The sequence below is a fragment of the Ixodes scapularis genome, unplaced genomic scaffold (assembly GCF_016920785.2).
Source record: "Ixodes scapularis isolate PalLabHiFi unplaced genomic scaffold, ASM1692078v2 PGA_scaffold4__175_contigs__length_147842914, whole genome shotgun sequence".
Taxonomy (NCBI): Eukaryota; Metazoa; Arthropoda; class Arachnida; order Ixodida; family Ixodidae; genus Ixodes; species Ixodes scapularis.
Genome location: NW_024609879.1, coordinates 142,452,465 through 142,479,334, shown reverse-complemented (window position 1 = coordinate 142,479,334; position 26,870 = coordinate 142,452,465). Strand labels below are relative to the sequence as shown.

Here is a 26,870-nt window from a genome sequence, read left to right as displayed (position 1 = left end):
AGTACGGGCCGAGGGCTGGTACAGCAGCCACGCTGACGCCAGCCCCCTCGTCGCCCTGAATCTCCTCACGACGGCCGTCTTGCGCAACGTGACTGGAGACACGACCGCTCGCCTCAACGTCACCTTGGTCTCTGCAGGCGTCTTGGTGAGCTTACTTCAGCCATAGCCTCCTCTATACGGAGAAAGCCTGGCACATCGACGACGGAGCCATAGAGCGCGCGGCCGCAGGAAAAAGGAGAGGAGGAGCGCGCCGAACGGTGACCAATATGGTAGCGCAGAGCAGGAAGGGCAGACCTAGACAGCGAGCGCTTGGGTCATGAGCGGCCGCTCCCCGAACCACGCTTGTTTTTGTGTTTTCGTCACCGTCGTACTCCGGGAGAAACGGGCGCGGCGATTCGAAAGGGCGCAGGGAGAAACGGGAAAGGGTGGACGCTGAGTTTCTCCTCTCCACGATAGCGACAAGAAAAGAGAGAGAAAAAAAAAGATTGTTTCTGCGTTTGGCCGCTCTCTCTTTTGTGGCGCTAGCGGGCAAGGTTCTCTCCGCTCCCGTTTCTCCGCCCCTCCTTTCCCATTTACGGCGGCCGTCTTTTCACGCGACGCGCCAGCAAGACAATCCTCCTACTGGCCTCCTCTCCCGGACGCTCGCTTCACACTTTCCACCCTTTGCCGGTCTTCTCCCCTCGCAAATTTTCCCCCTCATTTTCTTTCTCTTTCTCTCTCTTTCTTTCTCTCTTACTCTCTCCCCTAAAAGTGACTATTTCGCGCAAGCAATTTTTTGCAGGAGACTACATAGTCACTGATTTAGAAGAACGGCAGGGCGTTTCTTTCGAATGAGGGCTTCCAGCATGCCTTCCATGCCTTCCGCCGTGCTTTGGCTGTGCGCACGCGCTTGAGGTGCACAAGACGCGCAAAGCGTCGTCGGAAAAAGAAAGCTCGCACGAGAGGTGCTCCGACCTGCCGTCTTGTACTTGTCGCTGACTACACAGCAAGATATACTGCATGCCTCGCAGAAAATTAAGGTTCTACATCAAAATACATTATTATTATTGTTATTATTATTATTTTTTTTTTTTATTATCGTCTGTGGACGAATGTATTGTTTGTAGTCGGTGACATGTTAAGAGTTCAGGGGAAGCTCTTCCCACCACTTTAATAAAGTAAACGTGGGAGAGGAGGTCGCCTCTTCAGCCCTTTTAGTTCAATGAGCCTTTGCAGAAGTCGCGTTTACAAAGTTAGAGGCTTCTGCGCATGTGCCGCTGTACAGCCAACGCCACCTCTCGACATGGCGTCAGTAACATGAGTGCGTAGTCTGGTTTGTATTTTGTCCTCCAAACGTTTTCGCACACTCTCAGAAGAAAAAAAAAATGCATAGTCTATACACACCTTGTACCATAAAAACACACCCCAAAACTTCAGATCGACGTACAGCGTCGAACCGACTGTACCAATTTTCACGAGCAGCTTGATAGCCGAGTGGTATAACTTGTTAAAATAGCTCATGTGTGTGTTACATACTAGAAAGTTTTACTGCAGAACCTCAGTGTTCTTTTTTTTCCTCCAGTCTTTGATATATACTTTAGCTGTTTGTTCATTCGGTTCTATCGCACTGTCATCAAGACCCTCGTAAAAGTTGGGGCCGTCTGTCCAACGTCAGTGTGCCGAATATTTTGGGTGTATAATATGGGACAAGGGGCAAGACTATACTTTTTTTTTTCTAAGAGTGCACTGTACTATATTCCATTTATCCCTAAAGCTGGACAGCGGAGGAGGAGGGGAGGGGGGGAGGGGGGGGGGGGGAAGGGGGCATGTTTCTTTCCCTTCGAAATTCCCTATTTTGCTGGGGCCTCCTCTGCCCCCTCCCCCACATACAGCATTTTGTCATGGGCGCCCCCCCCCCCCCCCCCCCCCCCCCGAAACAGAATCCTGGCTACGTGCCTGGATTCAGACCACTGGCCCTGTGCTCTTATGAAAATGATTCTAAAATAAAATCGCCTTTTTGCTGCTTTTCGATTTCTGGTTTTAACTTCGAAATTCAGAGTTTTTCAGATAAATCCAACTTGACGAAAAAGTTACCGCGGACAACGTTTTCTTTGATTTTTTTGTCGGATTTATCCGAAAACACGGAACCCTGGTTATACGTTACTCTTTTGAAAAGTAACGAGAGCACGTTATTACGTTACCGAAAGAACTAACGCGTTACCGGTAATACCGTTACTTGGAACGCGTTACCGCCAACACTGCGTTTGTATGATGTCGCAACAGTGTGACCGCTGCCTAAAGCTTCCTCCTTCTTCCCAGCAAGGTACAATTCGTCAACTGAAGGAACTTGGAAACATCGTCATATTGAAGATTATGTCCATACTGCTGTACCTCGTTGTCGGCCTCCTCGTGTCCGTGTTCGCGCTTCAGCCCGTCGTGGAACGGGCGTCTCGGTCCAAGGACGTCCAGCTGGTGACAGGCATCTCGGGTTTCCTTTACTGGATTTCGCACTTCCTGTTCGACGTGGTCATCTACACGACGTGCTGGGTGCTGGCAAGCGTCATCTTTTTCCAGCAGCACTCGATTCGCGCCGATTCGATAGGTGGGTCTTTAGCGCCGAAGGCCCAGACAAAATAATTTCCTTCCTTTCTTCTTTAGCACAAAATGTGCTTTATCAGCTGATTTCTGTGGAGCTCTGTAACGTTTTACAGTAAAGGCCTGTTTACACACTATCAGCCGAGTACGACTGAGTAAGACAAGATCAGTTTGTAAGCCTCTTGCGACGGCGTAAGACCAGATGCGCTGCTGCGGAGCAGGTCCTACGCCGTCGCGAGAGGCTTGCAAACCGGTCTTGTCTCAGTCGGTCCAACTCGGTTGCAAGTGTGTGAACGAGCCTTAACGCTCGGTTGTAGCTGCCGGGTGTAACAGCCGGCCCTAACGAAAAACCGACACCGAGAAGCGTTATGACTATAGAGAGCCATATAAGAAGATCAGTTCCCGGCAGGATTTGAACTCACAACCTCGCGATTGGGAGCGCAGTGCTTTTCCGACTAAGCCATCCGAGGAGAGGTTTTTGACCGCTCAACAGCGAGGTCCTTGGCGCGAGGGTGCGGTCACGTGCTTCGCTGTTAAAACATTTTATTTTAGTGTTGTGCGAATATTAGAAATTTCGAATAGCAGTTCCGAATAACACATTATTCGATATTCGCTTCGAGAAGAACTGCACTATTCGCGTTTTTCGAAGTGTTGATTGCGGCGGGTTAGCCCCTTTGAGTGCGCTTCTTATCAAGCACTGGTGCGCTGCGGAGAAGCCATACCCGCGAAAGCGAGCTCCGCGGGTGTTTCTTCTCTGCATTACATCGGTGCTCGGTAAGAAGCGCACTCAACAGGGTAGCCCGCCGCGATAAACATTTGAAAAAGTGATTATCGAATTGCGTACTTGGCAGAAAAGCGTACATTCAAAGCGGGATGGTGCACCCGTGCCGCCTGTATTTGAAAATAAATGGAAACTTTGTGTATCTGTATATCTACGATGTAGTAAAAGTTTCAAAATTAAACTTATGCAAGAGTAAACTATGTTAGGCAGGGATGCCCTTACAACCTGAGTTCATGATGCGCGATTCATTTTTTTTAACTCGAGATTAAAGAAACAATATTTATGAGAGCGATATTTGTAAATTCACTTAATGGGGTACAGTTGGCCATCTTTATAGTATTCGTTTTATGTCAGATCCGTCGTTTACTTGCCACCTCAAGACACCAGACTTTCTAAGGTCATTGTTCATAAATATAGATAGATTAAACTTAGCTTATATATGAACAAGTGGGACAACCTTCACAGGTTTTCCTGGTTTTTCGTATAAGCATTATGCAATGGTAGTGAAAGCACCTAAAAAAAGCGCCAAAGAAACACAAGGTCGAGGAGGTAGACAGACAAGAGCGCTCTTTCTACTTCCTCGTCCTTGTGTTTTTATGGCGCTTTTTTAGGCGATCATGAACCAACTGGCCCAAATTGCTACCTCAGTGGTAGTGAAAGGCGTAGAAAAACTATTCGATATTCGAATAAAAAGTATTCGGCCAAAACCGCTATTCCCTTCGAATTCGCTTCGAACTCAAAATCCAATATTCGCACATGACTATTTTATTTACCTAAAAATCATACAATTCGTCTCGCTTGACTCTCACGGCGTGTGTGAAAAATGAAAGTCAGTCTTCGGTAGACGGCACCGTTCGCTCGCCCCTCCCATTTTCCCTGGAAGGCCTATCGCACATTCGGTGCTTACAGTCTTTTTCTGCATGATCAAACTCGTGTATTATTTTTTTTTATTGCATTGCAGTCCATCCGAAGTTTTGCAGCCAATGACTACAGGGTAACGCGCTGCTTACAAACAAGCCCGCGTTTGCCTACACTACCGGTGTAGGCACTGCACATGCGCAGAAAGCAGATTTTCGTGCGGTGAAGCTTCTGCGCATGCGCCATGCCGACACCAGCGCCGCCGCAGCGGCGTGTCCTTAGATACGTCTGTTCATCTTTAGTGTCTACTTTGGCAGCGAGAGTCTAGCTAAATTCTCAAATAAACGCCGCATCCCATCCTTGTAATGAAGTCTACTTGTAGCCCTAAGTAGAAAGCGACGTTTCTCTCGAGAGTTCTGCAGCTTCCTGGGAAACCTCTCTTGTCAAAGTGTAAGCGCTCTAGGAGATTTTTTTTTTTTTTTTTTTAGTTTTAGCAGCTTTGACAGTTTTCATATTCAAGTTGCGTCGACGTCCCACCATGTGAAGACACAATCGACACTGTTCGCAGAAAACGTCATGCTATACGTCTTTGTCGCTACGAACACCGGTTTTATGTTTGTCAACAAAACTAAATCAGCCTCTCCCAAATCTTCACAAAACTTGCTTGTGTGGGGGCTGTTGGCGATTCTCAAGCAAAAACAAAATCTATTCATGGCTTGCACTGACGTCACATAATCTGCCATTGTGGTGGCCTTGCTGCTGAGCGCGTACCTTCTGCAGCATACATTCGTGCCCCTAATTTGTTTTTGTTGCTTTCTTGCACCTTCGCAAAACAAGTGCGAATGGTCATCAGTATTACGCGATGACGTCATATCAGCTATGACCGTTTCCCCTTTGTCGCTCCAGTGGTTATGACTGCTTACAAAAGAACGCTTTTTAAGCCTCTCGTGACCCTCTCCGGTCGTAAGCAGTCGCAAGCGTGTGAACCAGTCTTTGGCCGACACTCCCTCTGCATGCGGTCCCTTGAGCAGCTCCTGCTCCTGTGAAGCGAATGTCGTTGCGAAACACGCGTTTCAGGATGTCCTCCTCCCTGCGCTCTTCACCCCATGCAGGTGCCGTCGTGGCTCTGGTGCTTTCGTTCCCTCTTGTGGCCTTGCCAACCGCCTACTTGACGTCCTTCGTGGTCAAGTCTCAAAGCCTAGCCGCTACAATTGTGGTCGTAGCTTTCTCCGCAACGGGTACGTAAGAATGCCTGTCGACCGAAATTTCCGTCCTTACCTCATAAATGCACTAACCGAGCGAAGAGTGACTGCATTAAAGGGGCGGTGCAACGATATTTAATTTGAATGTTTTATTTTCACTTTACACGAGCTTACTGGCACTAGTGGGATTCAAGGATACTCACACGCAACGCCACTGCCCAAGAAGCTCCTCTGTTGCTCTGTAATTTCGAGGACAAAACTGAGCGTTTTCATTCAATCTCTCCTTCGCAAAACATGATGACGTAGCTGGGCGGTAGGCTGTAGCAGCACCGCCTAGTGACGATATTTGAATACAGCTCATAGATTGGACCCGAGCATTGCGTGGGCACTCGATTTGGGCTCGTGATAATCTATAGCTCGAGAAACATTCGGGTAGTGTCCTGTGTCCAATCGCTGCAATGACGACAACAGCCGAACCATAACAATGTCAGGAATGCAGCGCGTGTCCTGTGCCTTGCCAACCCCAGCGCATGGCTATGATCCACATTGGCGGTATATAATCGGCTCCAGATCACGTGGCCGCTTGTCCTGGCTGCGAGTTGAGAGGGTGAACTTTGCTCGTTTTTCTTAAATTTTTCTGCGACTTCGATTGCGTGTGGTGAAAAACGAACGGGTATTTCACAGGTCATTAACGTCAGGGATCCGTTCTAAGCGGTATTTGCGCAAAATACAAAAATCGCTGCATCGCCCCTTTAATGTATCGTGAATGTCACGATGGTCTAACTGGCACAACAGCAACACGGTAAAGCGCTTCAACCGTTGAAACGTGTAACGAAAATTCATCGTGTCAAAGGGGATAGGAAAGATAAAAGGGTGTTCGTTCGCGTTCGTTCCTATAGCTCCACTTCTAATGCGACCTCGTCTTGCTTCAAGGGCACACCTCACCAAATTTTCAGAACCCAAGCGACTGTTTGGGCTCTGCAACCCAAACAGTTGTGAATCACGCAGCTTAGAAACTGAGCCAAAAATTCGGACGAGACCTTGGAGCGTTGATGCAGTTAACTGTTTGCATGACTAAACAGAAAAAGGGTCCGCTTCCTTGTTTCAGGGTGGTTAGCTAGAGAAATGCCGGTACCTCTCTCGGTTGCTCAAATTGCCGAAGAGGGATTTTCTAATCGCATGACCGGGTTCATAAAAAATAGCTACCTATATAAAAAATATTTAAAAAAAATGGACATTAGCTATTTTTCGTTACGTTGTCAAGGTAGCGTCGCTTCCACAGTGCTGAAGCTCAACACTGCTAAAGTGCTGCACTGCTTCGAGCGCACGTGGTTTTGTTTTGCGTCTCATTCGCTCTCGTGCGAAGGAGACGCCAAACAAAGCGACGCGCTCGCGCAAGTAGCTTTCACAGCGTAAGAGCGATGTGGAGGCTGCGCCAGCCTCGACTATGCAACACAAAATAGTAGGCGCCGAGACAGGCAAATGGCTGCCGTAATTCTGTCCTCGCTTTGAATATCCAAGTTCGCTTTTGCGCACCGACAAAGGGTGTGCAGGCTTGAATTTCAATGGAAAAGAATTGAATTTGTCTACTTTAGAAGCGGAATGTAAAGTTGTTTCTGGGGAGGATCGCGTTAAGCGAGAATTAAAGTATGCAGCGGGTAAGGCTTACGTCTGCTGAACGGAATCGCTTGGAACGCTAGGTACTTCCTGCCCTCTGAGCTGGTCATGTGATCGAAAAATCTCTCTTGCTGGAATTTTAGCCGCCGGGAGAGATAACCCGAATAGACCGATTTCACCAAACGTCCGGCGCATGCGTGACGCCACCACCATAACTTTAGTTCACGGGAGGCAGACGGCCGTGCATGCGAGAGCTCGTGCCGTCTCCTGCTCCACACGCGCAGAGCTCCAGCAAGGTTGTTGCGCGTGCAAAAGTACTAAAGTTCCCTCGATGCATTGCGGCAGCGGTGGCGTAGTCAAACTGGCTGGTGAGATCGGTCTATTACAGTGTTCTAGAGGGGGTTGTACTGGCAAGAGCGGCATCCGCTTTGTGAAGATTTTGCGCGTAGACGACACCATGGCGCTGCTGTTCTGTGCCAGAGAAGTAAATGCTGAAACTAGACAACATAATTCAAAGAAAACTTTCTGCAGCGACAAAGAGTTGGAAATAGTTGTTGAAAGAATAGAGGCAGCAGTTTCAGGGCAACGGTATACAGATTGGACCTATGAGAGCCGAACTAGGCTTTTTGCTCTAGAACTAGACAAAGTTCAGAGTAAACGAAAGGGGAAGCAAGGACATAGACCAAAAAGCTGGTGGGACAAAGAAGTGAAGCAAGCGATACAAAAACGTCAGGAAGCCTCTAGAGAACACAGGTATTCCAAGCGTAGTGGGGAGTCCGAAACGGAAGTAAAAAGAAAATGGGACAATTTTATAACATGTCGCCGAGAGGCATCCAGTTTGATCAATGCGAAAATTCAGAGAAAGGGTGAGGAATGGATGAGTGATGCAAGTAAGAAAGATAGAAACGCTGCCAAGAGGTTTTGGGAGCACTTGAACTCACTCGGTGAAACGGCGCAAGCTAGACAGAGGTTCATACTCTCGCATCAGGGAGATCAATTAGAGGGAGATGATGCGATACAATATATAGGAGCAGTGATGGAGGAGAAATTTCGGGAACGGGTACATGTGGAAGATAGGAGAACCGAAGGAAGTAGCAGTCCAGCTTGTGACATCGCGGATTTTGGACAAAGAGAATGGGAAAAGGCGGAACGGAGAGTCCCTAGTGGCACGTCGACAGGCACAGATGGTATCCCAATCAAGCTGGTGAAGAATTTGGGTCCTAAATCTAAGGCAAAACTAAGGGAGGTAGTGAGTACCATGATAACAAAAGGAAATATTCCAGATGAATGGAGACTTAGTAGGATGAGTATGATATATAAGGGAAAGGGAGATAAGTCTGATATAAGGAATATCGTCCCATAACCGGTACACCGCGGTTATTTACAGGTTGGTAATGCAGATTATAAAGAACAGACTGGAGGAATGGGTAGATTGCGAGGGCATACTGGGCAAGTTACAGAACGGGTTTCGGAAACAAAAAAGGTTGGAGGACAATTTATTTTCTCTAACACAGTGTATAGAAATAGCGCAAAAAGAAAACAGACAGCTCTGACTGGCATTTCTGGATATCAAGAATGCCTATGACAATGTGAACCAAAGGAATCTGTGGGACATAATGGAGAGCTTAAACCTAGATGAAGGACTAACAGCACTATTAAGGAACATTTACAAAGATAACAAGGTGATTATAACATGGGAAGGAAAGGCGGCAGGGAAAATAGAGATAAGACGAGGCCTTAGGCAGGGGTGCCCGTTATCGCCTTTGCTGTTTATGTTGTATCTGAGAGGATTGGAGGATAGGCTAGAGAAGAGTGGGCTTGGATTCGACCTTTCTTACTGTAAGCTAGGCCAAACAATTCAGCAATCCTTACCGGGATTGATGTATGCGGATGATATCGTACTAATGGCTAACAACAGGACAGTGTTGCAGGAATTAATGAGCATCTGTGGTAGCGAAGGAGAGGAATTAGGTTTAGAATTCAGTAGCGAAAAATCAGCAGTCATGATTTTTAACGAGGATGAAGTTGAGAGGCTGAAGATACAGAATATTACAGTTGAGAGAGCTAGTAAATACAAGTATCTAGGAGTATGGATATGTGATGGTGCAGAATATCTCAGAGAGCATGAAAGTATATAATAGGTAAAGGCAACAGAAATGCAGCTGTAATGAAAAATAGAGCACTTTGGAATTACAACAGGTATGAGGTGGTGAGAGAGATTTGGAAAGGGGTCATGGTGCCTGGCTTGACTTTTGGAAACGCAGTGCCATGCATGAAATCCGAAGTGCATGCGAGACTAGAAATAAAACAGCGCGGAGTAGGTAGACTGGCTTTGGGGGCACATTGCAAACGCCAAACCAGGGAGTACAAGGAGACATGGGATGGGCGTCATTTGAAAGCAGGGAAGCGGTGAGCAAGATAGAATTTGAGGATAGGTTGAGGCAAATGGATGGGGAGCAATGGGCACGAAAGGTTTTCAGCTATTTATACATGAGGAGTGTAGACACAAAGTGGAGACAGCGCACTAGGAAATTAAGAGGAAAGTTTTTGGGCTATAGCGAAGATACGGAAGAGCGAGTCTCAGTTAAGACGAAAGTTAAGGCCACAGAAAGAGATCGGTGGCTAGAGGGAATGCAGACAAAGACGGCTCTGGAAAGCTATAGATTAAACAAAACAGTTATTGCCAAAGAAAGCATTTATGACAATTCTAGGGGAAGCTCATTGCTGTTTGAGGCAAGGACGGGTGTTCTGCGAACCAGAACATACAGAGTGAAGTACCAGGAAATGGATATAGTGTGCACTGCTTGTGGAGAGGAGGACGAGACGGCTGAGCACTTGATACTCTACTGTAAAGGGCTTCACCCTATACCTACCGAAGACAACATAGATTTAATAAAGTCATTGGGTTTTAGAGAGAGCGAAGGGACAGTGGATTTCAAGACTGTAGAGATTACCAAGCAAAGATTAAGTGAATGGTGGCAGAAATCGAGAGAAAACTAGGTATTTTCTTTTTCACTGATGGCAAGGGGGCTTCATAGCCTCACTTACTTTGCACTGCGGAGTGAATATAGATTTCACATTTAAATATTCTAAGCTTAAATGGTAAAACAAAATGGCTACGTGGCGTAAGCTACCGCTCGATCCAAAGGGCTCAGCCGTATTCATCCATCCATCCATCCTAGGAGCGCGCCCCCGTCAGCCCCTTCATCAGCGCTCTTCGGCGCTTACTACTGTGGTTTGACTGGAGCTTTTCGCGGTGCGAAACAACCGCTAATAATGTTGTTCTGTATACTCTGTTTCACCTTATGATGTACCGCAGGAAAGGCTACAAGCGCGAGCTCCTTGCTCTGGGGCACACCTCAGCGGCACAAGCTCTCGTGCGTTAAGAGCAGCTGCCAACGCTATGAGCTCGCGCTTCTAGCCTTCCCTGCAGTACAACGTAAGGTGAAAAGAAGTATAGTAAATTGTAGTTCTGCCTTTGGACTAATGCGTCTAGAGTGTGTGCTATCCTCTACTTGAAATATTCGCGTGTTTTGAGGGAGATTATTTAATTAATATCGACTCCCCCCCCCCCCCCCCCCCCCTCCAGTACTGACACATCGTTCAGCAACGCTATCACTTGGGCTGCAGGCTTAATAGCTGCGAAAAAAGTTCTACGGTGCTACATTTTGGAGAAGCGTACCGCGTCACCCTCGTCGTCTTCTTCGTTCATCGCACACGTGCCATTAATTCTCCTAGGGCACAGAACTCCAGCGCCACTCGCGGTATCTACATCGACCGTCTTCACGCGCTTCACAGTAAGCGGGCGCCGCTCTTGCCACTACACCCTCTAGAACACTGTCACCCGAATTCACCAGAAAACGGCCCCTAGCCAGTATACCGACGTTATCAGTGGAACCGACTATCATGGTGGATTCTGAAGAGAACGGCGGCGTCTAAAGTACGTTCATCGCCTCCGGCTGGGAGATATCTTAGGGGTCTGCTGAACACGTTTTGAGCTGTCCTGGATAGCTAGGTTCGACATTGTACATGTACCTTTTTTTAGTACACGGAAGTGACGTCATCACGTCTGATTGGTTGGAAACAAAAGTGACGTAATTTCCCTAGAAAAATGTGGGCGGAGTCGGCAAAACTGGGCGGAGTCGGCTACCGGACGTGACAACAAAATGACGTTTCGTTTTGTACCGAGTACGTTTCAAAAGGTACTTGCTCGGAACTAGGTGTCATTGGCAGCATGTGTGCGGCGGCGAGGCGTCGCCGTCTCGTCAATTCGTCTTTTTCTTTAATAGAGCTTTTTTTTTTTTCGCCAGAAAGGCTGTATCGGGAACACCGCGATGCATTCGAGCTCGCGGAGGAGATCTTTCGGAAGCAATACCGCCTGCCCAAGATCGTGGTGCGGTGGTTGTGCGACGAACTTCGCGAGGAACCGGAGGTGAGGAGAGTGCGTACCTCAAGGACGGTCATGACTGTGGAGCTTCACGTGTTGTGTGCACTGCACTTCTACGGCACGGGGAGCTTCCAAGGCATGGTGGCGAGCGACGAACACGTAGCGCGGGACCAAAAGACAGTCAGCGTTGCGGTCCGCGCCGTGTCCGTCGCTATCGTGCGTCGTCTCGGGGTCCAGCGTGGCTGGATCCACTTCCCCGAGACGCCGAGCGAGAGGTTCGACGCGGAGAAGGGCTTCAGGCTGCTCGGCAGGATACCCGGCGTCATCGGTTGCGTGGACGGGACCATGGTCTCCATCGTCGGTCCGTCCAAGAACGACCCCACCGTCACGAAGGCGGCGTACTGGTGCCGCAAGTACTTCTACGCCCTCAACGCGATGGTGGTAAGTACACTCATGTTACGTTGTCAAAACGCGTCCCAAATATGTAGAAAAAAAAACAAAAAAAAAACGTTTTGCCGATACCGTTTAAGTATGCCGTTTTATGACTGCGGGCTGTGGGGTCTCACGACTGCGCGAGCGTGTGCTCTACGTAGCATGTGAGCCGTAAGACTCTTCTCCCAAAAATAATATTTCTCTGTTAAAACGTGCAAGCTTCCGTAAAAAAAAAACATTATTTTTGTTTCAAGGTAGTTAGTTGTACCTTGCATCCAGGAAGGTGTGTTGACATGCATGTGTCAGACAAAATAACTTAAAAGCTTCTGAAAATGCGACTGCTTTGTGAACCATAAGTACAATCTACTACTTGTGGATTCAGGTAATTACATGTCAATATCTCTCTCACTTTCAGGTTTGTGACGCCGACTGCCGGATAATGTGCATCGACCCACGGTATCCCGGGTCGGTGCACGACTCCTTCGTGTGGCAATTTTCTTGGCTCCGAAACCAACTCGAGCAAGGGCAGGTGCCACGCGACGGTCGGTTCCTGCTTGGTGAGCATATTAATTCATTCCTTACGCACACGGTGGCTCCCACTGCTTGAAAGCCACAGTACCACACGTGCTGTGCTTGTTGTGAGGCACACAGACACAGTTGCTGGAACTCCTTGAAGTGAGACAACACCCAAAGTTTGGCCATTAATCTCTATTTATGTCCACATAACTCTCACACTCTGCAGGCTACGAAAGCCACACTACACCAATCTCACGACAGTGATAGACTATGCAAGGAATGCGACCGCAGTGCGAGTCGCTGTCCGGTTCGGCCCACTCACTGTTACTGTCTGCCTGTACCCTCTTGCTGGTTGGTTTTTGCATGAAGTTGGAGCTCTTTCGCTGATCCCTGGGGGCTCGCGTGGTCGCTTTGGCGGTCGTCAGTTTGTACGGAATGGGATCAATTCCTCCTTGGCCACTTGGGGCTCGCCAAATCTGTCGTCGGGTCGTCTCTGTCCCACACACTGGATTCTTTTCCTTGACCCTTCTTCTTCGGTCTGCCTATATAGCTCCTCCTATTAGACCCTCCGTGTCCCAACAGGACCTGACTCCTTTCCAATCTAACCACCCCCTTTTTTTTCCCCATCTCCAGCTCCACTGAGGATTAGGAAAGAGGTTCGTCGAACTGGCGCCTTATCCCCTTGCTTGCCAAAGACAAGGCCAAAGTGTTCTGCTCTGCCCGTGCCTAAGATCACGGCCACACTCCCAAAAGCAACAGAGCTTTTATCTGTCGGATGGAAGGGCCTAATAATGCACTTGCATACAACACAGCTCCCCTAAGGAATCGTGCACACATCCCATACAACCCACCAGGAAAACACATAGTTACATGAAATAACAGGGAGTTTGCAATCAAGCTGGTGCTAACTAATCATAATGTAAACTGATACTGTAGTGCAGAAATATTAACACACTTAAGTTACATTATAATTGACATAATTGCACACAGCTGTTTTCTTGCCTTTTATTTTAAAAAGTAAAGAATGTAATATGTTCCATCCTCTACATGTGCAGGTGACAGCGGCTACCCCTTGGAGCCTTGGCTCATCACCCCTGTCCCCGGGAACCACGCGACCTCCACCGCTTGCGGCCGGTTTAATAAGGCGCATTTTTCGATCAGGTCTGTTGTGGAGCGCTGCATCGGGCTGTTGAAAAACAGATTCCGGTGTCTGCAAAGGCACCGGGCTCTGTATTACCACCCTTCAACAGCCACCGCCATTATTTCGGCATGTGCAGTGCTCCACTACATCTGCCTTGCATCGAGCGAGCCAGAACCGGAGTCAGACTCCGACCCTGAAGAGTCAGAGTTGGAGTCTGAGCCGAGCTCGGACGGTTCTGAGCCGAGCTCGGAGAGGTCAGCGTCGGCTCCCGAGAGGCTGGCTCCTGCCGGCCCTCCGGTCGGCCTTCCGGTCGGCCTCTCGGACAGGGGGAAGGCTCTGAGGCAGCGCCTTGTCGCCCGGTTCGGAACCCGCCGCAGACGTGCCCGTGCGGAGCGCCGCACGCAAGGGGTCCGCCGCCACGACGGTAGTCCCGACCACCAGGGACTCCGTCGGGAAGCCCCTCAGCGCCCTCGCTGCGGTGGTGCCCAGCACGGACGCCGCCAGCGACAGGGAACCTCTCGCCACCACGACTGAGGTCCTGACCACCAAGGACCCCGTCACATTCTTGCCCTCAGTGAAGCCCTCCCCGTGAAAGCCGTAAAGTGCACACTTCGCTTCCTGCTCCACAGTCATGGCCGTCCACAAGCTACATACTCTCTTCAGCTCCTACACCTTGTGAAGTTCGTCGCACAGCCAGCGTGCTGCCTCCGGATACGTGTCGAGTGCATCGCAGTGAAATCGATACAGCCTTTTTTTTTATTTTTATGAGCAGAAGGCACGAGACGCAGTCGACAGTGACAGAAAAGGTTCGGAGGTTTAGTTGCCAGACCAACAGGTCATCTGAATTGCCCCTGCAAAGAACTTAGAAGTAATTTAGATTACCTCTAGAAAGAAATGCTTGCTTTTGCAGAGATTGCTTTCTTAGTTGCTGATTGAACCAGGGATATTGTTGTCATGGACATTGTTTCATTTTACAAATGCTTCAAAGCGTCTTGCCTTCTGCTCCATTTTATTATCTCTTTTATGGTACTTCATCAAAGTTAGGTGATTGTGTTATCTCAAGACAGTGCACATGTAGTTTGTTTTGAAAATTGCTTTATTTCTTAAAGAAAAACCTGTGACTTCATGAATAAAAGTGTGATAACATGGAATGTAATATTTCGTTCTTGGAAGTAAAACTGAGCATCGACTGGAACCATGTAAGCAATTGGGCAATCTTAAGTATATATCACATATATCTTGTTGAACACTCTGGTCTTATTTGAGCACAATAGTTAAATTTCGAAAGGAAAAAAAATATATATATATTCTCTGACTAGCATACCACCATATAAACACTGGACCACTTTGAAAGAATTATCACAGATGTTGCGCCAAACATTCTTATTTGAGCACAGCAATAGCAAGTTCTCGAAAGATAAAAAAATTGTTTCTGACTAAAGCAGCCGTCACTCGCGCGCTCCCCGTTGGTTCCGCCGACCCCTCCGCTGCCCCCGGCACACCCGGCTCCTCGTGGTTCGACATTTTGGTTTGAAGAAGGCGCGTAGCGCACATCCCGCATAATATTGGAACAACTTTCTCTCCAATTAATTCTTAAATTTATTGCAAAAGGGTACAAAAAAGCGGTTTGTTTTAACAACGCCCAAAAGGTTTTGATTGTTTTTCAATACTTTTACCTGTACTAGAACAGATGCGACGGCCAGCGACGCACAGGATTGGTTGCCGTTTCTTCGCTAAACGCAGGAACTGCTCCCCGCGTCGTAGTAAATCCTACCCCGTATCCCGCGCGTAGGGACGCCTCAGGGAATGCGTAGCTACTTCCGCTCGTCGGTGGTCGCTGAAACGGGTGACGGGCGTCGCTGAAACGGGTGACGGGTGTCAAGTTTGCGATGACGTAGCGGCGTCAAAGTGGGCAGAGCCGCCACGTGAGTGTTGCTAGGATACGCTCCTCCTTTGCATTACGTCACTTCCATGTACCTTTTCTCAAATGTCCAACCTAGCGATCCAGTAGCACTCTTCTGCGGAATACCAAACGTCGCACATGCCTTCAGACCATTCCGATGACTCAGCGTTTTTGTTTTCTGTCTGTCTGTTGACAAGCGGTGGAAAGGTGTACAATATCAGTTGGAATGAGCTGGGGGACGCTGTAGGCTGTTCCCACAAAGAGTGCTTTGTCATGCGCGTCGGTTAATTGTTGATCTTTAATTCACCACATGTTTCTACTGTTATTGGCTGTCAAAACATTCGCGGGTACACCGCAGGTATCGCACGGACCTTCAAGGATCCCGACGACCATTCCTGGGTCTCCTTTCTGTGGACGCTGGTTCCGCCGTACGCCTTTCCAGGTTCCCTGATGAAAGTCCTTGCCATCGACAGACGCAACAGCGTCTGCGACGCTATGCGAAAGAAGTGGCACCTCGAAAATGGCTCGCTTTCGGAGGCGTGCCCTCAACATCTGTTGTCATGCTGCTCCGGTGAGTCGCTTATGGGTACGCCGTGGTTCTGGTTCGCGGTGGATGTATAGACGCTTTACACACGCGCCAGGTTACATGCCGCCATTGCGCACACCAGCTCGGAGCACGTGGAGCGAAAGCTCGCGCTGCAGAACCCAGGGATCCTGGGTTTGAGCCCCCCCCTGCCCGTTTCGATCTGGATGAGCATCGTACCGGCGTGCGGTCGTGTATCACTACTGCGTGATGCACGTTAAAGACCTCAGGCTAGCGGTTGTACCGCACTGGCTAAATTTCTCATCTACAGCTGGGAGACTCGTCGCGCCTGTGAGGCAGACCAAGTTCTAGGCTGTATAAACATACACACAACCCAATGTTTTGTCTGTGCTACCTTTTTTCTTCTTTTTTTTTTCAATCAACGTGAAAAATGGGTTTCATATCTTTTTTTTCTATTTTTAATATTGATTGTGTGCCTTCAATGACCCACGACTTTGATTAGATTTGGTGGTCACGTCGAAACCTTAGAAAACGGCCCGTGACCACGGAAAAGAGAGTGAGCGCGACTCAAACCGGCCAGTTCTCGATCGGCGGTTTTCGGGCGGAAAGAAACCGAACTTCGAGCCGCAAATTCTGTTCTGGGTAGTTGGGCTCTTTTATGTCACGTACAACTAAAAACCTCGGCGAGCATAAATACCCTGTCAGTGTCCTATTAAGCTCGACCATAGCCTCCTCTATACTCACAAAGCCTGGCAGTTCGACGACGGAGCCATAGAGTGCCCCCGGTCGCAGATTTGGAGCGCGAGGATCTGGTAGCAGAGAAGATCAAAGAGCCATTTCGCGGGGAACTTGGACGTCAGCGCACAGCTTTTGCAGCGGCGAGGACCCCAAACACACTTATTCGCTTGGGAGAAGTGTGTTTCGGCGTCTCGCCGCAGCGGGGCGCCAGTCACGTGACTCTTCTCTCATCCGTTGTCTGCCGCTCCACCTTTTCCATTGCGGCGGCCGCTTCTCGTGGCGATCTGCCAGGCTTTCTCTCTATATAGAAGGCTATGGTCGTGCTTTGCCCGCGCTCGCACGCTCCAGGTTCGAAGATGCCAAGGAGTTATAGAAAGCAATGTAAGCTACGGTGCTCGCCGGACCAATCAGACTCTCGTTTTCCATCAACTCGCACCGCATTTTCAACGTATCTGCAGAGAGTAGGATCACGTGGTGGAAGACCAACGGTTCACTGGTCCAACGAGAACTCAGTTTCCACCCTGTCACCCTAGCGGTGAATAGACTACACTCCGTAGTAAAGTTGTAATTTGAGCTAGTTGGTACTTCAACGTGATAAAACAGAGCACCATAACAGAAAACATGCCTTTTATTATCTTAGACTACACGCCGCATTTTTCTCTCGGAATTCGCCAGTTCGGGAGTTAAACCCACGCCGGAGCAGGCAGCGTGAACGGACCTTTTCAGACAGGCGGTTAATGCGTTCGAAATCACGAGCCCTATGCCCGAACATGCAGAATGTACCATATTGAATTGTTTACACTATATATTTTCTCTTAAAGACATTGATCAACTAGAAGCTTTTGACTATAGTGCGATATTCAAATAAAAAAAGTAACTAAATCTTGAAAACTTTGATTTGCCACTTGTGGACCTTGGATGACGCTGTGTAGGAACCTCGTATAGTGACTTCCGACGCTTTGCACCGAAGAGTTCTAATGCCAAAGCACTAACTGTCCCATGGAGCGAGCCGAAGTCATCAGCCGCGCCAAACGGCAGATAAATTTCCGAAGCCGCAATCTGAGGCATCCCAGCTTTGTAACCACGCCGAAAGCTATGCAAAACGGCAATGATATGAAGCGGCCGCGCGTCAGTTTGAATTAGCGCCACCCCATGGCGCTGCGTGCCCGAACCGGAGTAGAAACGGCCGAGGCGGGCACGCAGCGCGGAGAGTATCAAAAGCGGCCGCGGCGCGAAGAACGACATTCATGCTTTCGCATTCACAACTCATAAGAAGTGCTTAGGTGTACTTCGAGTCTTTCTGAGTGCAATGTCGGCTAAATGTATACCTCTGAGGTATCCAACAGCTTCCTATTTTGTGTTGTTTCCACAAGCATTGACTACCATGACATACTGTACAATGATGTGCGTTTCTCGGTCGCAAGACTACCAGAACACCAGTTTCTGGTACACCAGCAGTCCTCTGGGCTTCCATCGGCAAGACGTCGGTCTCGTGTGCCTCAGCATGGTGTTGGAAGGGGTCCTCCTGTTCGCCCTGCTCTCCTGCCTGGACTCTGGGATCCACGTCTTCCGGTACTCCCTGCACAGCCCGACGCCCACGTCGCCTTCCGAGAACCTTGACGCGAACGTCAAGAAGGAAAAAGAAGCCGTCCGAAAAATGTGCTCCACGGTAAGCCACCCCGGATGAGCCCCTGAGACGTCGAAATTCACACCGAATGTTCAAAAACAATTGAGCCTAATAAATGTCCAATCGATTCCATGAAAGTTCCACAATCGCGCTTCTGTATTCGCTGACAGGGTGAGAGCAGCGTGGTGTCTCTTTCGAACGCTGAGCCTCCAGCACGCGCACGTTGCTTTCTATCGGGCGTTCAAAAAGGACGCCGGGCAGTTCTCACCTCGGTGACTATAGTTGTTGCTCTCCCCTGCTAGATGAGACAAAGGCAAAACTGAAGTTGACATCTCAATGGATCGCAGGGTGACTTCAAGGGGGTCGCAGTGGCGGTGGACGACCTCAGCAAGTGGTATGGCCGTCGGCACGCGGTCCGGGGGCTCTCCTTCGCCCTCAAGAACCACCAGTGCCTGGGTCTCCTCGGCGTCAACGGGGCCGGTAAAACGACCGTGCTTCAGATGCTCAGCGGGATCGTTCCTTCCTCCAACGGCGAAGCGCACATGCAGGGCTTCACGCTGTCCCGGAACCGCCGCGCGGTATGTAGGCCTACCAGTGTCTCTGGTATTCGCAATACTCCAGCAGAACGGACGGCACCTAGCGGGAAAACACTAAACTGACCGCCACAGGTCTTTTGTAATTTCTGTTCGCCTCGTGTGGCTTCCCTGATTTGCATGCTGTCGGCGGGTGGCGCGATGGCCAACGAAGAATAAAGCGAGAAAATTTGCGATTGTTGTGCCGACTACACACTGCAGAAACGAAAACGGCAGCAACTTCACGGCAACCGAAAAAACCGTGACTCATAATGGCCTAACGAATTAGGTGTAAAGCCCCTTCATGTTTCAAGAGTAGCACAAGGTGCGTCGATGCACGAGACACGTTCAACGCCCAGCCCTTGGGAAGATCATGTCGGCACAGCGCAGCACTGAGCTAGATTTCAGACGCCATGTTCTTCCCAGAACACCGGCACATGCCTCCCCCGGCAACGAGGCGGCTCACGAGCTAGCTCGAGGTTTATACCACCGGGCTGGTGAGGACCTCCTCTGGCAAGGGAGCGGTGAACGCATGGTAAAATATGGGGAAATTACTCAACATTACAGATTGGAACGTAGGCTGGTACCCCCACCAGACCCGTCATTAAATAATACGCAGGCAGTCGCGTGGCGACGACTCCAAACATACACGTACCCACACCCAATCCTGGTGAACCATATGTTCCCGGATATAAGATCAGACGAGTGTACACACTGCGGGTTGAGAGGGTCCCTCGACCATATAATCTGGGAATGCTCAAATTCTCCTGGGAGGGCGCTAAATATCGCTTCTAAAGAATCCTGGGAGACCCTGCTGCGCAGTTCGGACCCTGAGCTCCAGCTCCGCCTCGTCCGACTGGCTGAAGAGGCCGCCAGGACACAAGACCTCCTGGCCAGCATCTAAAGCGGTGCCTCCTGCCTCCCCGGCCTGGTGCCGAGGGGGAGGGGAGAATGCCAATTCTGTCGGACAATAAATGTTCTTTCCTCCTCCTCCTCCTCTTCCCAGAAGCGCGACACGTGTCTCGAGCATTTACACAACAATGAATGGCGCCCCTTTTCCCACGATAGAGCGGCTTGGCATCGCTTTTCGTTTTGTGTGGTTCAAACGGGGGTGCCTCAATGTCCTGTTTAGGGTGATGCCACCCTTTGTAGTACCCGATGCCGACAGCACGCGCTCACGGATAACATACAAAGATATCGACGAAAACAAAATGTCACCTTAGCACAGTCAGCCGCAAACACGTGCAGCGACAGGCTCTTTCACGCGCTTCTGAACAAAAAATAAAAATAAACGTGTGGGACAAAATGGCCAGATGTCTCCAACCTAAGCAAAGCGCACATGAAGGCACCCTAGTGCAAACAGTCGACCCGGTGGCTCTTTCGTTACTGTCTTGCCAGTGTGTTTTTTGCTCTGAACACAACCTACGTAACCGCGTGAAAGAGATATTGTTGTTTGATCAGCGTTCATCAGCGCGGCAGAAGGCCAGTAGGTAGTCATTCCATCGCTTCCCCAAAGAAGACTCTGGAAGCTGGCTTGCGCCAATGGGTTTTGAACATGGAGAATAAAAATCGGAGTACATATATTTGAAAGCCAAAGCTTTACTGATTTCTCAAGAGTTGCGGCCCCTATAAGCCCTTTCATCGAAAACCTCGGAAGGAGGCTCTTTTGGCAAATTACGCCCACGCGAACTTCCTGGTGAAATGAGAGGACACACAATTTACCCAAGCATCAGTTCTTGAATTGTTCATAAAATATTTTGTGACTTGCCCTTTAGGTGATTAGCTAAAGGACCATCTAGCGTGGAAGTTGTTGGAGATTTTTAATACTCCTGTAAGACGACCAATTCTCTTTTATATAATTTATAGCACAGCAGAAGGGCCTCGCTATAGATCCCCAAATTCGTGATTTCCGTAGAAATTCATCGTCCTAGAAATTTGGCATCAACAGGCTTGTAAAGCATAACGGAGTGCCCGGAAGGCACTTGGGGTGCAAGAAGCGGCTTGTGTTTGTAAACAGTAAAAGGGTTGTGAATAGCGAGTATTTAGTGGTGGCCATAGTTAGAGACCTGCATATCCTCGGCTCACCCGCGGACTATCTGCGGATACCCGCAGAAGACTGGCGGATGCGGATAAAAATGCATCGGATTTTGCGGACTGGGGATCGGATGCGGATATCCGCGGGTCCGGATCTACAGTTTTGTTTGTCGAGGCGGTTCATAAACGTGTGCGGCCGCAGAGTGTGGAGTGAAGAAGTGAGTGATATATAATACGAGGTGCACCACCGAATGTTTCGCGGGAGCAAATTACTCTCTTTAAATAGAAAGGCTCCAATCGGGGAGAAGATCATCACGAACTATCGATTTAAAGCGGTCTGACTCGCCGAAAATGCTGTCCCCACAAAAAGTATATAAAATTCAGGGGCATCAATCGTCTTAGGATAGCGTGTCCTTGTTGGACAGGGATGAGCAGAAAACGTTCTTCGGCCAGAGAGATCGACCCCAAAACGTGCAAGCCACAAGAAAGTAGAAGTTTCATCGAGAAGTGAAACTTGCCGTGTGTGTCTGTGCGTTTTTTTTTTTTTTTTCTCTCAAGTATTTGAAGTTAGTACAGAGCACGCAGTTGTAGGTCCGTGTTTAAAACTGAAAGGAACAGGAAGTGCTGCCATAATTGAATATTGTCATATTTTCCTAGTGATGTGCTCACGTCTTACCACTTGTAAACAAGGTATACAGTGCGATGAGAAATCGCGTTTCCTCTCCCAGTTTTTACTTTTTATCTCAGATGAGATGACGCAAATATAGCTATTGAAGCTAAGTAGTTTGGGAGTCTTTTTTCCCCTTCGGCGAAGTTTGGTCAAACCCCTAAAGAGTTAAGGCGCTTCGACTTTATCAGGGGTCGTTGCGTGCGGGTATGACAACTGCAATAAAGAAAGAAGCGAGAGGAAGTCGGTGCTCAGAAAAGAGGAATGGGAATTACAAGACCTTGTATTGGCGCATACGAATGCGCTTCGTGCTCCCCTTGTTGCTTTAACACGTACCACCCCCCCCCCTTTTTTTTTTTTTTTTTCGTGTTCAAATGCAGAGAAAACAAGCAACCGCAAAGCAGGCCTGTCCATTTTTTTATCGCAGTGGCAGTCGAACATCGGATACTGCCCGCAGTATGACGGCCTGATGAACCGGCTGACGGCTTACGAACAGCTGCGCCTCTTCGCCAGGCTCAGAGGCGTCCCGCCAGGCCTCGTGGAACGCGCGGTGACCAGAGTCGTATGGATGGTCGGCCTCGAGGAATGGGCCTGCAAACAATGCTTCACCTACAGGTGGGTCATGCTACAGACTAAAACTTCATTTCTGCTCGTATTGGGTGCCTGAAAAGGGCGTCGCCAATAGAAGGTATTCGCATGTCGTCAAGAGAGCGAGCAGTGATGTGTACCGTCACTGCTGTGACACCGCCAGAACTGCGGCTGGCGACATCATGATAGTTATACGACGTCACCAGGCTGAAATCGAGGAACCACTTTTCATCACGCGTGGTAAAAACACCAGTCGAAGACGTGTTTGAGACGCCAGATACTTAGAATGATGTTATGGAGGCGCCAAATATGCCGCATGCGCAGAACGCTCGAGGAGACACCCCTTTCTTTCCAGCGGCGGTAACAAGAGGAAGCTGTCCCTAGCCATGGCCATCATCGGTGTCCCGAAGCTGCTGCTGCTGGACGAGCCGTTGTCCGGCGTGGACGCCATCGTACGCAGACGAATTGTGACCGGCTTGAGACTCGCCATGGAATCGCTGGACGTCGCTGTCGTCTTTGGGACGCACAGGTAACTGCCGCAGCCGGGGAGGCTCCAACGATCAGGATGAAGGCAACGCTTAAAAATCTGATTTCTTTTTTGAAGTAGTCATACTTCTCTGAAAGCATACACTCTAAGAAATCTGGTGCGTCCTATATGCGGGGAAGCGCTTTGCGGGAAAGTAGGTGCACTGTATTTCTTATTGGAACGCCCAGGGTTGGCTCCGCAGTCGATGCCATTGTAGCATCAGCTGATAAGAACCCTGAAGAAGGAATCACTAACAAGAAGCATGAAGATTACGTGCTACTTTTATGCTGTCAGTGACTACCGAAGTCACTCTTTTCTTCGTGAGGTGAGATCATCATCGGCTCTACCGTGGCGCGCAAGCTTGTAAGCTATAGTTGAGCCTCACTGATTATTCACCGTGGAGCTGGATTGTGGGTGTTTAGACAATCGCTCCAATCGCCGGCAGGACAAAGAGAGGATGTAATTGACCGCGCGTGGGACAGGTGTTGTTTAGCGCGACTCGGTCGACGAACCACGGCTAGAGGACATGCTTAATAGACCCTTTTCAAAACCCCATCAAGCAACCCTGACAACCGCCATTTACTGAGCATGAAGCACGTGCATAGATCCGAGTCTGACGCAGCCCTCGTTCTCGGTACGAGCTCGAGCAAGTTCACGCCGAACGCTGACGAAGATGTCGTGTTCAATAGATGTTCATAGCGCGTGCCCAGGATGTGGTGGACTCGGACTGCTGGTGCGGTAGCTTCTAAAACAAAATGTCGCCCTAACTTTAGTTATTTGGTAGTTGCGTCACGGGAACTCTCAGTGAGTGAAAGCCGATACCTAAAATGTTTTGCCATTAGCTCAAACCAGGCGGCCGAGCAGGATTTGTCGTCCGCTTCGTGTAGACTTCGTTGCCAATCGCCCAGGTTTGAAATTTTCAGATCTCTTGTTCTATCATCATGTTTAACCATAGATAGGAATAACTGAATCTAAGAGGGTGCACAAATAAAAAATGTAAAAAGTAAGAAAATAACTTTTGGATGGTTGTTTGTTCAGAAGTCCTATATACAGCGCGCTGGAGCAAAGCGACTCAGGACGTCTCCAACGAACCTTGATAGCAAGCCCTTGTCTTTATTTTGACGATTGTATGAAAGAACTTTTGACGCTTTTTCTAGCTCTTCCGGTTTTGGTGTTGTTAATTCCGAGCTCCGAATGTGTCTCCCTTTGGCAATGTCGCATGTTTCCTGCAAAATGCGTAATCGGGACAAAGCCGGGACCATGGGTAAAAGAGAGTGGCCGCAAAAACAGAAAAAAAAAGGCAGTAATTTTACGCTTAGTTCATGATGGTTGAAAATAGTAAAGGGCGTTAACAGTGTCTTTTAAACAATTGATCCTTAACAATATAGGTACCATAGACTCCAGAAGGAGGTTTCATTCTAGAAAATTTTTTAGGGACGAATGGATTGGTAAAAACACATAGTCTTACATTTTGATGACCGATATACTAAAGTATTCACTTCATCCTCAAACACGGTGCACGACTGGAACGTGCTGCCTGATTGATCAATAGAGCTGGCTTCATTTTACTCGTTTCTTGATGAAATTATAATAGTGTGAAGTTTCCGTTCCATTTTTGTTTAGTTTTATATTCCCGTTTTTGTCCCATAATTTCTGGACTGTGTTTTCTGCATTAGGTATTGCTTTATGAACACCTACTGTAATGCACTCTAGTCGAAGCAAAGCTGAAATATTTTTAATTATTAATTGATCAAGTATGCTCGTATTTATCTCAAGAACCGTAGTAAAAACGTTCGTCCTCTCGCGGAATGTTACTAATTTCTCCCTTCCTGCATTGAATTAATATGCATATAGGTGCGTCTTAGATTAGTTTTATGTTTTAGTATCAGAAGATACATCTTTCAAAAACAAAAATTACTGTTGTTTTTTTCTTTCGACAACCGCATGTCGTAAAAAATACTTCGCGCCGCGCATGAAGAATGCGCAAAGCGTCCCTTTTCCTTTATGTGACGACGAGTAAGTAAGTAAGTAAGTAATATTTATTTTCAGCAATATTGTGCTGAGGGCACCAGACAAAAAGCTTCCATGAGGTAGCTTGACTGGGCCTGGTGCCCCTGCACTTACAGGGCATTATAAAAAAAACAAGTACTACAGAATACACTTTGACTAAACAAAACAAACACGTACATCTTTTTTTGTTAAACAGTGAATATCATTGTGGTCTATAAGGAACTTGTTAAGTAATGAAGGCAGGTTATGCGCAATAGATTGGAGTGCATAATTTGTACGAAAATGAGGCACGTTCCAGAACTCTCTGCGTCTGACAAGGATGAAGGATTCACGTTTTGTCAGATGGGATACATTAGACAAAAAAGAAGCAAACTCAGCGGTCGAAAATAAATAAGAACATAGCAAACGGTACTCGTATACACTGGCAATCCTCATGATGTTGAATTTAAGAAATAATGGCTCAGTATGAGTGTCGTAAGGCACGTTTGCAATAAAACGCAGCATTTTCTTTTGTAGGATCGTGAGTTTGTTAATATTAGATTTGGTTGTTGTGCCCCAAACCAAATGACAATAGTTAATTTGTGAGCTAAACAGAGCATGATAAATTTGCATTTTAATATTTACAGGCAACAAGGAGCGACAGTGGCATATTATTCCAACAACTTTTGACAGTTTCGTAACTAAGTATTCGATGTGATTATCCCATTGCATATGTTCTGAAAAAATGACACCTAGCGTTTTGTGCTGTTTAACTATTTCAATCTGGTCAGTTCCAATCTCTAGAGTATAATTACTAATAACGTGCTTATTTACAGGTCTAAACAAAATTGCTTTGGACTTTACAGTGTGATTCAATAACAAAACAACACAATAAAATTGAGGGACAATTTGGATGATCCAGCGTGCAGGAATGCGAAGCCCTCTGCGACACGGTAGGCGTCATGGCCGCCGGGGAGCTCAAGTTCCTCGGTTCCTTCGGAAGCCTCAAGGAGAGGTTCCAGACAGGCTGCATCGTCCGCTTCAAGCTGAACGTCGATGACCAGCAATCGACTCTCGCGGCCGCTGTTAGCAAGGAACTTCCTGGAATCGACCTCAGGGATGCCCACGAGGTAACTTCGAGCTCAACCACTGCAGAGAGCAAGTTGTCTGCTTCTTGCTCAGGAGTTGCGGTGACCTCAGAAGGACGCCGAGCTTCACTTAACTTCGATTGTAAGGATGGTGGGTAGACCTCAATCTTAAAAACCTGTAATGTCTACCCACTATGTTTTGATCAGCCAATAAGAGCTCGGCGTGAAAGCACAGCGTGAAAAGCGCAAGTCACTGGGTCTTCCCTGTACGCGATTGGTTCAGTATTGGTAGAACACACTATATCTACAGATATATGCCACACTTCCCGCCAACAGGGATCTCATTTTTTAAAGGTCTTCCCAGTTTACGGTTCGTCTGCACATTAGAAAAAGACGGTTTAGACGCATACTGATCGCAACATGATACACTCTTTGAACTATGTAGACTTGGTGTCCTTCAAGTCTTGTGCGTTTTGCCCTTCAGGGGACGCTGGTCTTCCACCTCAAGCAAGGGATTCCTTGGAGCGTCCTCTTCGACAAGCTTGATCGTCTGCGAGAAACGTTCGCCATCGAAGAAGCAATCGTATCCGACATGACCTCCGGGCACGCCCTTTCGACTCTGTCCAGTGGCGAGTCAGACGCGCTGTCTTTCGGGAGATCATGAGCACGAACAGCTAGTGGTTCGTTTCCACATAAACAGCTTCCCCGGAATGAAAAATAAACAATATGTTCTATAACGACTACATCTTCCGAATTTCCGCGTTCACAGAAGCAGACATCGGGGATGCGCCGTTTCACGCTTCCACCTTTCTTTTTCAGCTACCCAATCGAAACACATCTTCGGAATACCTTTTTCCGGTATCCTATTTATTGGGGAATTGTAGTAGACCGTTCCCGCAGCCCGCTAAGCACCCGGATAGCGCTTCGTAATCCGCCACAAGACCTTGAACTCTGCAGACAAGGCTGGTGGCGCGCATGCGCAGCTGCGGCGTTTTCTTCACGGATACCGTAGCCGAGGAAGGAAACGGTCTACTACAATTCCCATAATGTCTAAACTCAAAATAACTATCGTGATAACGGAAAGTA

The 26,870-nt window shown here is 48.3% G+C and overlaps 1 protein-coding gene across 2 annotated transcripts; it reads left to right on the top strand.

Moving 5' to 3' along the window:
- On the top strand, positions 1-26,524 carry LOC115308213 (phospholipid-transporting ATPase ABCA3-like). Of its 2 annotated transcripts, XM_040215971.2 has the most exons (9): positions 2,519-2,581; positions 5,326-5,451; positions 15,770-15,982; positions 18,118-18,362; positions 18,668-18,898; positions 22,021-22,208; positions 22,537-22,710; positions 25,619-25,826; positions 26,269-26,524. In XM_040215971.2, the coding sequence occupies exons 3-9, from the start codon at positions 15,862-15,864 to the stop codon at positions 26,446-26,448; spliced, it is 1,347 nt and encodes a 448-aa protein (XP_040071905.2). In that variant the 5' UTR covers positions 2,519-2,581; positions 5,326-5,451; positions 15,770-15,861; the 3' UTR covers positions 26,449-26,524. The 2 variants fall into 2 exon arrangements, with proteins under 2 accessions (XP_040358905.1, XP_040071905.2); XM_040502971.2 differs by lacking the exons at positions 2,519-2,581; positions 5,326-5,451 and adding an exon at positions 1-145.
- Positions 26,525-26,870: the final 346 nt, after the last annotated feature.

What these genes read in the sequence shown, in the direction of transcription:
- LOC115308213 (XM_040502971.2), top strand. Translation starts at nt 15,862, where the DNA reads ATGAAAGTCCTTGCCATCGACAGACGCAACAGCGTCTGCGACGCTATG. An exon ending in TCTGTTGTCATGCTGCTCCG is followed by an intron (nt 15,983 to 18,117) that starts GTGAGTCGCTTA and finishes CTCGGTCGCAAG; the next exon opens with ACTACCAGAACACCAGTTTC. An exon ending in TGTCCCGGAACCGCCGCGCG is followed by an intron (nt 18,899 to 22,020) that starts GTATGTAGGCCT and finishes TTTTTATCGCAG; the next exon opens with TGGCAGTCGAACATCGGATA.